The sequence below is a fragment of the Narcine bancroftii genome, chromosome 12 (genome assembly GCF_036971445.1).
Source record: "Narcine bancroftii isolate sNarBan1 chromosome 12, sNarBan1.hap1, whole genome shotgun sequence".
NCBI lineage: Eukaryota > Metazoa > Chordata > Chondrichthyes > Torpediniformes > Narcinidae > Narcine > Narcine bancroftii.
The window spans coordinates 82614848-82627543 of record NC_091480.1 but is presented as its reverse complement, the minus strand read 5'-3'; the positions used below and the strand labels follow the sequence as shown (position 1 = coordinate 82627543).

Genomic DNA, 12696 nt, shown 5'->3' with positions numbered 1-12696 from the left:
AAAAAATTAAAATACATGCTGAAAGCCATTTGTTCATGGGCCGATATTGGAATGTGTTAATAGAGATGTCTTGCAAAACTTTGTTCCTTACTTTCAGATCTTTAGTAATGTAGAGGTTCAAGGTACTTAACCTTTTTTGTTAATCATTTTTGTATGTTTCACGATCTTGCAGTGGGGAGGGATTTGACGTGTCGGAAATTATAATTTGGGTATGACTTTTTTTTCCTATGAGGTTGCTTTGCAAAAATTAAATTGTAGCTACCATAACTTGTTGACTAAATATTTATTTAATTTCTTAAATGGGGATGTATTAGGACAGCTGCCTATTTGTTTATGCTCTTCTCTAGAGCTCCTCCAGAAGGCTTTGGCATGCAATGTATTGAGCTCATTCATTCCACAGGGAGAATTGAAACCATTCAAGTTGATTGTTGAGAATTTCAATGCTACTTTTTTTGGATCTCTTTCAGACAAATCTCTTGTCGGCAAATGCAGCTCGCGACGAAGCAGCACGTCTAGAGGAACGGAGAGGTGTAATTGAATTTCATGTCATAGGAAACTCACTTTCTCAGCGGTCGAACAAGAAAATAATGATGTGGCTGGTTGGCTTGCAAAATGTTTTCTCTCATCAGTTACCACGAATGCCAAAGGAATATATCACGCGCCTTGTCTTTGACCCGTAAGTGTATTTAGAACATTCATTATTTTGCTCTAAATTTCAATTTTAAATTTAGACATACAGCAGATTAACTGGTCCCTTCACCCCACGAGCCCCTGCCGCCCAGTTACACCCAATTAATCTACAACCCTGGTCTGTCTTGAAGGGTGGGAGGAAACCGGAGCTCCCAGAAGAAATCTGTGCAGACAAGTGGGGAACATACAAGCTCCTTACAGACAGTGCAGGATTCAAGCCCTGGTCCCGGTCGCTGGCACTTTAACAGCGTTGTGCTAATCCTACGCCCGTATGCTCTGCGTGCCGCCCATTTTCATTCTGTCTCACTAGTACATGTGTAAAGAGGCATATGCTCGTGAACCTTTTTAACGTGAGCTCTTTTAAAAATGATGAGAAAATGTACAGCACTGGCGTAATAATTTTTACCAGTATGGACATTCAACCTGTTTGAGATGCTTTGAAATTTGTTTGCATCTGGGAGAAACAGTTAAGATTATTTCTAATGACATGTATTTGCTTAGAAAACATTTTTTTGTGAAAAGTAGAAAGTCTTTTCGAACGCAAGCGTAATTTGGACACAGAAATTTAATCCATTGTCTTGGGGTTTCATGGCATGGGCTATCCCAAATTGCTACCATTTGAAATGTACCAAAAATAGGTAAGGAAACCATATCTTGCTGCCTCAAATGATAGAATCAAGCGATGATCTGATGGACATGGGGCCTTGAGAAATATGGGGTGATGAGTGTGGCTCAGAACAAGCCCTCCCTTGGGAAGCTGTCCCTGTCTTTTTTAAAGAAAATAACAACAGCTGAAAGCACTTAATCATCCAACATGTTCACAAACAATTCTTTGAAAAAAAAACTTGTCTCCTTCCTCCCATTGTCATATAATATGCATTGAAACCAATGGGCTCATTAATTCTATAGTAAAACGAAGAAGCCTGCAGATTCAGTGTGGGCGAACTTCATATAGCAAAGATAAAGATGCAGTACAAATCTGATTATTTGAAATGGTTAGGACCTGGCCTAGGTCAGATTAACCTTTTTGGATAACTTGTCATTTTTTAAAAACGGCCCAGAGAGGGAGAGTTGGAAGGTAAAGAAGAAATGGAAAGAGAGACGGGAGGGAGTTACTTGAATCATCATATTCTAATTTCATGTTGAGTGAAATTCTTTTTTCAACCTGTGAGGTCAGATCAGCTCCAAAAACATTTTGGTTAAGAGGATTTCTGATTTGTTTCAAATATCTTCATTTATTTTTAAAAATATTTGTTTTAAGAATATAGGACTCATATAATAACAATAATACATTAAATATAAAATCATAGAAAAAAATTCATAAGGTCTGGAGAAAAAAAAGGAAAGGAGATGCCCTCTTCTCCCAGTGCCCCCTCCCCAGATTCAAAAGAAAAGGGACAGACAACAGAGAATAGAGGGAGAGAAAATAGAAAAGCAAAAGGAGCAAGGTTCGATATCCCAGTCACATCATTTTAAAAGTATTAAATTTCTAATGAATATACTAATTGACAAATATCAAAATAAATGATACAATCTGAACATTTAAATAATCTGAATAAGGTTGCCAAATTTAAGTAAGCTTCTCAAGGGGAATACAATTTTGTACTTCCATGTTTCAACGATCAATGTGAAGTCGGATTTCCATTTTACCACTATACATGTCTTGGCTATTGACAACGCAATTTTAATAAATTTAGATTTACTTCTGGAAAAGTTAACTTTTATAACTGCAACATCTTCCTCCAATTTTCCCAGTTTAAAATTTGGGAATGTAACAACTTGTAACTCTGATGCAGGGAGTCCAGTGGTGGAACATTTTGAAAAATACAGCACCAGTGCTTGGTAAGTTTGGGGCTTCCCATGTTTGAAAATGCTTGCATGGAAGTCCTGGACTTGTTCCCATTAACCAATACCAGTCTTCATTTAAAAATAAGGGAATATGAAATTGACTTCAAAAAGAGTTGGACACTTTCTGTTCTGTATGCATTTTAATTACCATTTAAAAATATATAATTTGTGATATTCCTTTAAACAGTTGTTCATGAATATTGCACTGTTACTGGTGTACATTTCATAAATTTAAAAATCTGATTGTTGAAGCTACAAATTATAGTGTTGTATTTTAGTGAACTTTCCAAACTCTGTTAAGTGTGACACCAAATCATACCTTCACTGCAGAAAGCACAAGACACTAGCCCTCATTAAGGATGGTCGAGTCATTGGAGGGATATGTTTCAGAATGTTTCCCACCCAAGGATTTACTGAAATTGTGTTTTGTGCTGTCACTTCCAATGAGCAGGTGAAGGTAAGTGATCATTTTCTGTGTAACATAACTGTGATTTCTAATTAATTGTATGGAAAATTCAGCATGTATAGAAATGAACTACCAGTATCAAGATTCAAGTCAGAACTTGAGACAGAATTTGCCCTAATTCTAATTACTTCTGAATTTATTTCTTATGAAGCTCATTTTAATGAAGCAGTTAATTCTTCCTGAGGAATTTTTTCCAATTGTTATTTTTGTGTTTTAATATTTTAAACTTTCGATTCATCCTTTTCCCATTCACCTCTTCTCCATTCACCTCTTCTCCATTCACCTCTTCTCCATTCACCTCTTCTCCATTCACCTCTTCTCCATTCACCTCTTCTCCATTCACCTCTTCTCCATTCACCTCTTCTCCATTCACCTCTTCTCCATTCACCTCTTCTCCATTCACCTCTTCTCCATTCACCTCTTCTCCATTCACCTCTTCTCCATTCACCTCTTCTCCATTCACCTCTTCTCCATTCACCTCTTCTCCATTCACCTCTTCTCCATTCACCTCTTCTCCATTCACCTCTTCTCCATTCACCTCTTCTCCATTCACCTCTTCTCCATTCACCTCTTCTCCATTCACCTCTTCTCCATTCACCTCTTCTCCATTCACCTCTTCTCCATTCACCTCTTCTCCATTCACCTCTTCTCCATTCACCTCTTCTCCATTCACCTCTTCTCCATTCACCTCTTCTCCATTCACCTCTTCTCCATTCACCTCTTCTCCATTCACCTCTTCTCCATTCACCTCTTCTCCATTCACCTCTTCTCCATTCACCTCTTCTCCATTCACCTCTTCTCCATTCACCTCTTCTCCATTCACCTCTTCTCCATTCACCTCTTCTCCATTCACCTCTTCTCCATTCACCTCTTCTCCATTCACCTCTTCTCCATTCACCTCTTCTCCATTCACCTCTTCTCCATTCACCTCTTCTCCATTCACCTCTTCTCCATTCACCTCTTCTCCATTCACCTCTTCTCCATTCACCTCTTCTCCATTCACCTCTTCTCCATTCACCTCTTCTCCATTCACCTCTTCTCCATTCCCTATCCCTAAAGTAGATTGTCTGTAAAAGATGTTCATAATCTGGCAGACCACTGAGCATTTACTGAGGATCTTTGTAAAGTACTTTATTATAAGTTGGTGAAAATCACTCTAGAAAAACAATGCAAGCTGTCCGTCCATGACTACCAGGCCTAAAATATATGCTTTTTTCCCTTTATCAAAGTCCATGATCAGTGATTAATTCAAAACTAAATAATCTTTTTAAAAATTACATAATACATAACATCTTGTATAAAATATTTATGGCTGATGTCTTATTGCACAATGTTTAAAATAAAAAGTTATCAGCTGACTAGCTGGAACTTGTAGTAAATATTTTAAAGCTTTATCCATTTTTGGCTTTGGCTTATTCCCTCCAAGGAACTGTGCACTGCACATTTATTGGTTTCATAAAAATGATAATTAGTATGAAACATGAGAGGTTTGAAGACATGAGAGGTTTGAGTACTGACGTGATATTTTAAGCTTATTGAACTGTGAAGATGGTATCAATGGATTTCAATGACTACTAGAGGCTAGTGGAATAGGGTGTTTGAAATGGGGGTTTGTAGATGGATGGCAAATTAAATTTATTACTGACAAATATGAATTGTTAAGTGCAAAAAGGTAGAATAAAGTTAAGATTGGAGAGCATAAGTGTAGGGAAAATGATAAAATTGAGATTCTTCCCAAAGGTGATGAGTTTGAGACTGGGAGACCTCACTTCTCTTCCATTATTCTGATTCAACCTTGCCGTTAGCTATACACAACATGCTGGAGGAACTCAGCGGTTCAGGCAGCATCCAAGGAAGGCAAAAGGTGGTCAACATTTCAGGCTGCAACCTTTCCCAAGGCACTGTGCCACTGAAAGCTCCCATTCCTCTTTCATCTCCTTATAGATTTGCCTCTTTGATTAGCTTCTCGCTTACCCCTCCCTTTGCATCTTTTGGCTCAGGTTGCATTTTCTTCTCATGTCTTTGTGAGATCCTGGAGAAAATCACGAGAAGATGGATCCTGTGGATTTTATTTATTTTTGTCCATTTTCTTTCCATTACAGGAATTTTTATTTTTAAATGATGAACTCAAATGTTAAGTAACTATTTAACTTCAAGTCAGAATTTTATACACAAAGGTTAGTTGAAACTCTTTTGCATCAGGTTATCTCTGAGTTTGGAATGCAGTTCTCATTGAACCCTATGCCCCTACAATGAAGCAAAATGAATATTTTAAAAAGAAATATTAAATATTATTTCACACCAGGGTTATGGAACTCATCTGATGAATCATCTGAAAGAATACCACATTAAACACAATATTTTACACTTCCTGACTTATGCGGATGAATATGCCATTGGCTATTTCAAAAAGCAGGTAATGATCTTCAGCTCAACGCTTTCGTATACAAAATAAAGAGAGAAATTAAAGGCCAAATATAATACTGGTGAAAAGGTGTTGAACACAATTATTTTTTGTGCCTTGTTTTCTTGTACCAGGGTTTCTCAAAAGATATTAAAGTTCCTAAAAGCCGGTATGTGGGCTACATCAAGGATTATGAAGGAGCTACATTGATGGAATGTGAACTTAATCCAAGAATCCCCTACACTGAACTGTCGCATATAATTAAAAAGCAAAAAGAGGTATGGTCGTCAAATATACTTGAGTATATATTTGGAAAGACACCTTTAGTTGCATATTTTAATCAAAATACAAGATTATATATTTCCTTTGCTAAATTCAGGGTATTTAAGTTTGATAGACCCTTGATGCCAGATTTAAGCTTCTATTACTTTAATCATTCTCAAGGTTATACAGCATGAAAACAGGTTATGCAGCCTACCAAATTATGATGTCTAGTGAGCACCCACTAATCCCAGCTTCCCATTGTTTTTAATTTTAATTTTTTACTTTTTAAAATATTTTTATTTTGCTTCCCATTTTATAACATGAAATGCGTCATCTTTTTGTATATTTTAAAATGTTATACCTCTATTTTTTTTTCACTTAAATTGTAAATGATCTCCGCTTTTGACCAAAACTATACAAACTTTTCAGTGTGGGAACTTAGACAAACGGTAGACAGTTTCCATAGAGCAAGCTCCAGAGAGGAAAGGGTAAAAATATTGGTCAGGCTTCATCTGTGGGGAAAATAAATAGTTACTATCTCAGATTAACTACCCTTTTTTGAAACCGTGTAAGAAGGGGGAAAAAAAGCCTCTTAATTTGCAGAGGAGGGGAAGCAAGTGATGACAGGGTAAGACTGAAAACAAGATTATCTGGTCAAAGAGCAAATGGGAGCAGTTGCAGAGTGAGAACATACACAAATGAATGTTAAAGGACAGCAGGAGTTGTGAAATGCAGAACAAGACAACAAGCCCAGCAGACCGTTTGTCCAAGTTCCCACACTGAAAAGTTTGTATAGTTTTGGTCAAAAGCGGAGATCATTTACAATTTAAGCGACCAAAAAAAAATGGAGGTATAACATTTTAAAATATACAAAAAGATGACGTCCTTCTCTTCCAGAGGAAAACTAAAGGTAAAGGGTGAGGTTGGTGGGAGAAACTAATCTGAGCCAATTTCACACACAGAAGAATGAACAATCAGGGCCAAATGCTCTGCTCTAGTTATGATGACGAATAGGGGAGATGAATATTAGCTAGGATACTGAAATGAATCTTTCCTGCTCTTCAAAATGGAGCTTTTGGTTCTTTTGGGTCCACCTGAGAAAGAAGATGTAGCTCCAGTTTAACATCTTATTGGGCGACCATTAACCTACTTTTACTCAAGTCTGCATGCGTTTTCCCCAGGGGTGTAGTTAATTGGGTGCAAATTGGGCGGCACGGACTTGTGGGCCAAAATAGCCTGTTACTATACTGTATTTAAAAAAAAAATAATTTACTGGATTGTCAGCAGAGATTTTTGTACCCAAGTTCAGGACTTGAATGGATGTTCTTTCCTCTCAGATGAGTGCTTTCAGTTGAGCCATGAAATCGATAATTCAACATGCAGTACACTGAAGACCAGAGCTCTTGAATAATACCGAGCAGTCGAAAATAAATCCAATTCCAGTCAAGTGCTACATACGCTGGGCAGTTACACAGAAATCAGATGTTCAAAAGTGAACTAGCTATTCATATCTACTGTCTATTCTAATTGAAATAATAAATTTCTACTCAGATCATAAAGAAGCTGATTGAGAGAAAGCAAGCACAGATCCGGAAGGTTTACCCAGGCCTCACCTGCTTCAAGGAAGGAGTTCGGCAGATACCCATTGAGAGTATACCTGGAATTCGTAAGTGTTGCATTTCAAAAGAATAGAAATGCTGAAGGTACTTTGAACATAAGAATGTAATAATTTTAGTAAATATTTACCTAGAAGTATTCGGTGAATAGCATGCAAAGATGAATTATCTATTGATGTGTAGCCAATCACTTAGTGGTTTGAAAACATTTTCAAGTCTAAGAGTGTAGGAAGCGGCAGCAAGAAAGAAATGCAAGAATTCTCCACCCTCTGAATGATGATATTTCTCCTTGACAACACTGTAAAATACTTTCCCCTTGTTTTGAGACTGAAACCCCCCCCCCGGACACAATGAAGGAATACTTTCTCTCTGTATGTGCCTTTCAAGCCCTATAAATATTTTTGTGAATTTCAATGCAAATGCCTCATTCTTCCAAAATCTGACTACAGTCCTAAATTTATTCATTAACTTTTCAAATAGCAAACCTGCCATCCCAGGAACCATTATAATGAATCTTTGTTGCCTTGCCTCCGATCAAAGTGCATATCATTTTAGGTAAAGACACCCAAATTTACATGAGAGTGCTGTCTTATTAAGGCCGATGATGTTGCTACAAGAGTATCACTTGACTGGAACTTGATTCATTTTGGATTGCTCTGTATTATTCAAGAATTGCTAAAGTGGGGGAACATTAGGGAATTCTTCATGCTGTGGTGGGAGTATGCAATGAGCTGCCAGATGTAGTGATGAATGCAGGCTCAATTTAACATTTAAGAAAAATTTGGTCAAGTACATGGATGGGAGGGATTTGGTGGGATGTGGGCTGAGTGTATGTCTGAGGGACTAGGCAGAATAATAATTTGGCAAAGACTAGAAGGGCTGAAGGGCCTGTTTTCTATGCTGTAATGTTCTATGCTTTTCTCCACTGATTCTGTCTGACCTGAGTATTTTTTAATATTCTCTATTTGCATTTCAGATCTTTGTGCATTAGCAATTCTTTTTAATCCTATTTTTAAAAACTTCTTGTAACACTAAAATAAAACCTAATGCATAAGTAAGTGCAATGATGTTTGAATATTTTCATACTATATTTTCAATGCTGCAAATCGCAGCTAAATTACTCGGTTGGTTCAGCATCTCTCCGAAAGCCAATTATTTGTTATGTACTTGATGCAAAGAAGAGTTTTGTTTTAAATTGTTAACCTAAATTGAGAATTAATTATCCTTTTTCTCTCCAACAGAGGAAACTGGATGGAAACCTAGTGGCAAAGATAAAGTGTAAGGAGCAATTTGCCAGAGTTTTATTTTGTATCCATATAACAAGTAGAAAAATTAAATGTTAATGTTTAAAAAAATATCACTAAATGTGAGCAATGATGACAAAATCGTCGCCTCCAAAGTATGATAAACATTCTTCTTGATATGCTGGAATGCTTGTGCCAATAATGCTCTTGTTATGTTGGTAATTAAGAAATTCCCAGATCTTTGCTCAAATACATTGAAAGAATAGAGATGTCCATTCAGGGGAACAAGGTGGGCTATTCTCAGTATTGCTGCTCCTACCCTTGGCCGATGTTACTAGTTGATTCGGTTTAGAGGCATTTGCGAGTCGTGGAAGTTTGATGGAACATCTGCACTAACCATATTGATCAGGTGTTAAGGAGATAAATAATGAATGTGGTGTCAGGTGTAACAGACCTGACCTGAGGTGCTGGATTTTGAGCATTGAATCTAGCTATCCAGTTGAGTAAATAAATTCGTCACTTGAGTTTTACAGATATTAGGTTTGTTTGGGGTATGAAAGTTGTAACCAATTTTTTCATTGCTTTTACAACCATTATGATACATTTGATTGTTGCATTTCATTTTTGGGTCCAGCACACATTGATGTCGTTATTAGTGAATTAAAGAATGTTCATTACCTGGTATTTAAAAGTAGTAATTAATGCTCGCCATCAGACAGCATTTCTGGATGTGATTCAGAGCCTCTTATAAACTGCCACTTCACTATTGCAGCTGTTGAGAATGGGGGCTAGCACTGCTCTGGGCAGTGAATGATCGCATTTTCAATGGAGGTGCTTTCATTAATGAAGGCTTGATTTATTTGGTCTTCTCTAATTCCAAATGCATGTGAAATAATATATCTTTTTGCATTCATTTTAAGAAATCTAATTAAAAGGGAGCTGTGGTTGTGCCTTACTTTTTCCAGTGATTCTACAGAGGGTTGGGACCAGGCCTAGTTCGGATAAATGTTATTTCCGAGAGCTGGTCAATTTTTAAAAACAGCTCAGTAGTAACAGCAAATCCCTTGTGACGGTGTCTAAACAACAACAAACAACAAGGAAAGGCTTTTTAAGCATTAAAATAATATTTAATTCTCACCAAAAAAATTCTGGCCGGCAACGGGAGTCTGAAGTCCCCGGTCAATTTGGCCTCTTAAAAAAAAAAAATTTAGATAAATGAGGATTTCTGATTAGGATATCCTAATCTATCCAAAATGTGAATAAAATATTGGATAATTGAAGATTTTGGAGAATTCAATTTTGGATCATTGGAGTTGAACTGTATATGAATTGTTTTTAACGGAACTGAAGTTCAACAGTAGGGAACAATGCATTTGGCACTAATTTGTGCTTAATTTGATGCAAAAATTGCCCATTTGACCCATTGCATCAGAACTAGCTCAGAGGGGTGCAATCTTGTGTTCCTCTTTTAATTTATGATTCTTTTCTTAATTTAAGAACTTTCTTACTTCTCTCTACTCTTGCAATTTACTTTTCCTCACATATGCCTATCAACTCCGTTTGATTCTTTTTGATCTAAACATAACCATGGACTGTTACCAACCATGTTTTGGGGTATGGTGCATACTAGCCTGATAGTTACATCATTGAATGAAGAAATGGATCTTTAAGAATTATTTTTCAAAGTGCTTTTCTGCTTTCTAAAGTACTCGTATTGATTTTATTGTCATTTGAAAGTGAGAGCTGAACAGATGGTTTGCTTTTGTAAAGAAAGTTTATTTTCCTTTTGTGCTCATTTAGTACCTTAAATTGATGATTTCTTGTTCAGTCAACTAGTCTAAAGTTGATTGTGAAATGAATGCTGTGTATGTGGCAAGCATAACGTGCATTTCATTCTCTGCACCTATATATTTAATTGATACAACTTTTCATGCTTGACTCAAAATCCAGCCAAGCAATGAGACATCACTCAGATTATAACTGTAGAAATTCAATGTATGCTAATGGACATTCTAATCAATTTCTACCATATTTGTATTCCAGGAAAGAATTGAAGGATCCAGATCAGCTACACAATTCACTGAAAAATCTACTGGCACAAATAAAGGTTGTGAGAACACCATGCTAGCAGTGTACCTGGGACATGGTTAAATAATGATCTTAACTTGTGTAAAAGCAATAGCTCTCTGGTTAATTTCTAATGTTGAATACAGTCACTTTTTGTACTTTAAAAAAAATTCAAACTACACAACCTTGAATAGGGTGAATTTTGGCAGCCTGATGATGTAACTGGTAGAGCCACTGCCATTCAGTGCCAGAGACTCTGCTTCAATCCTAACCAAGGCTCTCTGCCTGAGGTTTGCCCTTGTGTAGGCTTCCTCCAGGTACAGGTACTCTGGTTTTGTCCCACATCCCAAAGATGAGTGAATTGATTGGTTAGTTGGCCACTGTAAATTGTCCCTCACGTTTAGGTGAATGAAGGCATCTGGCATAAGGTGATGAGAATTTGTGAAGCATAAATAAAGGGCTGAGTGTAAAAGGTGCTTGAAGGTTGGTCAAAGGGGCATTTTCTGTGTTGCATTTCTATGATGCTAAAATTGTCATCTTTATTCTCTGAATCCATTGAATGAATACTTTCAATCCTGAATTAGTGGTAGTAAACCAGGCTTTTAACTGGCACTGATATAATGTTAAACTTTGTTCAAGTAAATCAGCTCAGGTATTTTGACTTTCAGACTCTCAAATGCAAATACGTCACCTTGAATACATCACCACCTTTGAAGTCAAAACTTCAAAGTCCACCTGATCGCTTGGCTCTTCACTCAACACACTCAGGTTGATGTGATGTAAAAGTATTTCCTCTCCCCAACTCTGCCTGTGCTTTTCTGTTTCCAGAATCCCAGAGCAGAAAATGCAATACGGAGCGAGCCTTTTATTTTCCACAGGCAAATTCCAGCTTACTTGGGCATTGCTCAGCAGCAGCTCTGCAATGGTCGCAAACTTAAAATGTCAAGAGTTACAAGGTCACATCTGCCGGCTTCTTCATTGGATTGAATTAAGGGTATCTATTAATTAGAATGCCCTCAGTTAATTCTTGCATTAACTACTTTGTGTACTTAATTTTTTTTTAACAGAGCCATCCTAGTGCTTGGCCTTTCATGGAACCAGTGAAGAAGTCTGAGGCTCCAGACTACTATGAAATTATTCGATTTCCAATTGGTATGTTTGTGTTAACTGCTCAATTTTCATTTTAGCTTGTACACCTTTGTGTGTATATTTAAAAAAAAATGATTGTAATTACTTGGATAATTAACTTGACATATCATGCTTTTTAATTAACTATTTGATTCATTCAGCTTAATATTTGATAATAATTATTTAGATTTGGAGTGGATTCTTAATTTAACACAACTTTAATCAGCCAGGCAAAACTGACTTATTAACATGATATGTTCAAAAATATAATTCTGCATTTTACATTCCATGGCAGTTAATTGCACTTTAACACATATCTTTTGATTAGCCTCATTTATTGCTTTTATAAAGAGAGAATTTTACTTGAGTTTGATTTTCATGCATTTACTGTTGTGGGATCATATTCTCCAGCAGTGTCTCTGAAAACTTCCCAAAGTGGGCGGTGGAAAGATCCAAGGGGTGGTCAGGATAAAGGGGGCAGTCAGGGCACAGTGAGGAAAAAGTCGGGGCGGTCTGAACCTTCATCCTTGTTATTATTCATTCTGCCGCAAAGTTTTAATGAAGCAGTCATTTTCTGGCATCCGGAAGGGTTGTCAGTTGCCGCGGCCAGAGTCGGGCTGGCAGTAATAAGCAAAACAAACGGCAACGAGACGTTCTCGCGAGAGCTGATCTCGGTGGCCGCCATATTGCACTGGTGTCACTACCTCCCCTCCCCCACCACCCCGCTCAGTGCCACCGCCGCCACCACCACACCCTGCTCAGCGCCGCGGCCATCCCCTGCTGCACACTGCTGCCACCCCCTCCACTCAGCGCCGTTGTATGGAGGGGAGCACTCGGCATGTGGACTGGGAGGCAAGGGGGCATCAGCCCACAGAAGTTTGGAAACCACTGTACTAAATCATAAAACAGTCTATAACTACGGGCCTCCCATGTAGATGAGTGAATTTAACACATATTAATAAGTTTACA

At 37.5% G+C, this 12696-nt stretch overlaps 1 protein-coding gene across 1 annotated transcript in view; it reads left to right on the top strand.

Annotated features, from left to right (window-relative positions):
* The window catches only part of kat2a (K(lysine) acetyltransferase 2A), a 33646-nt gene that overhangs the window by 19943 nt on the left and 1007 nt on the right, over nucleotides 1–12696 (top strand). The window contains exons 11-18 of the mRNA XM_069904962.1: nucleotides 468–676; nucleotides 2869–2995; nucleotides 5310–5420; nucleotides 5543–5686; nucleotides 7224–7338; nucleotides 8530–8566; nucleotides 10576–10639; nucleotides 11667–11751. Of these exons, the coding sequence (XP_069761063.1) occupies nucleotides 468–676; nucleotides 2869–2995; nucleotides 5310–5420; nucleotides 5543–5686; nucleotides 7224–7338; nucleotides 8530–8566; nucleotides 10576–10639; nucleotides 11667–11751 (892 nt within the window). The remainder of the gene's footprint in view (nucleotides 1–467; nucleotides 677–2868; nucleotides 2996–5309; nucleotides 5421–5542; nucleotides 5687–7223; nucleotides 7339–8529; nucleotides 8567–10575; nucleotides 10640–11666; nucleotides 11752–12696) is intronic.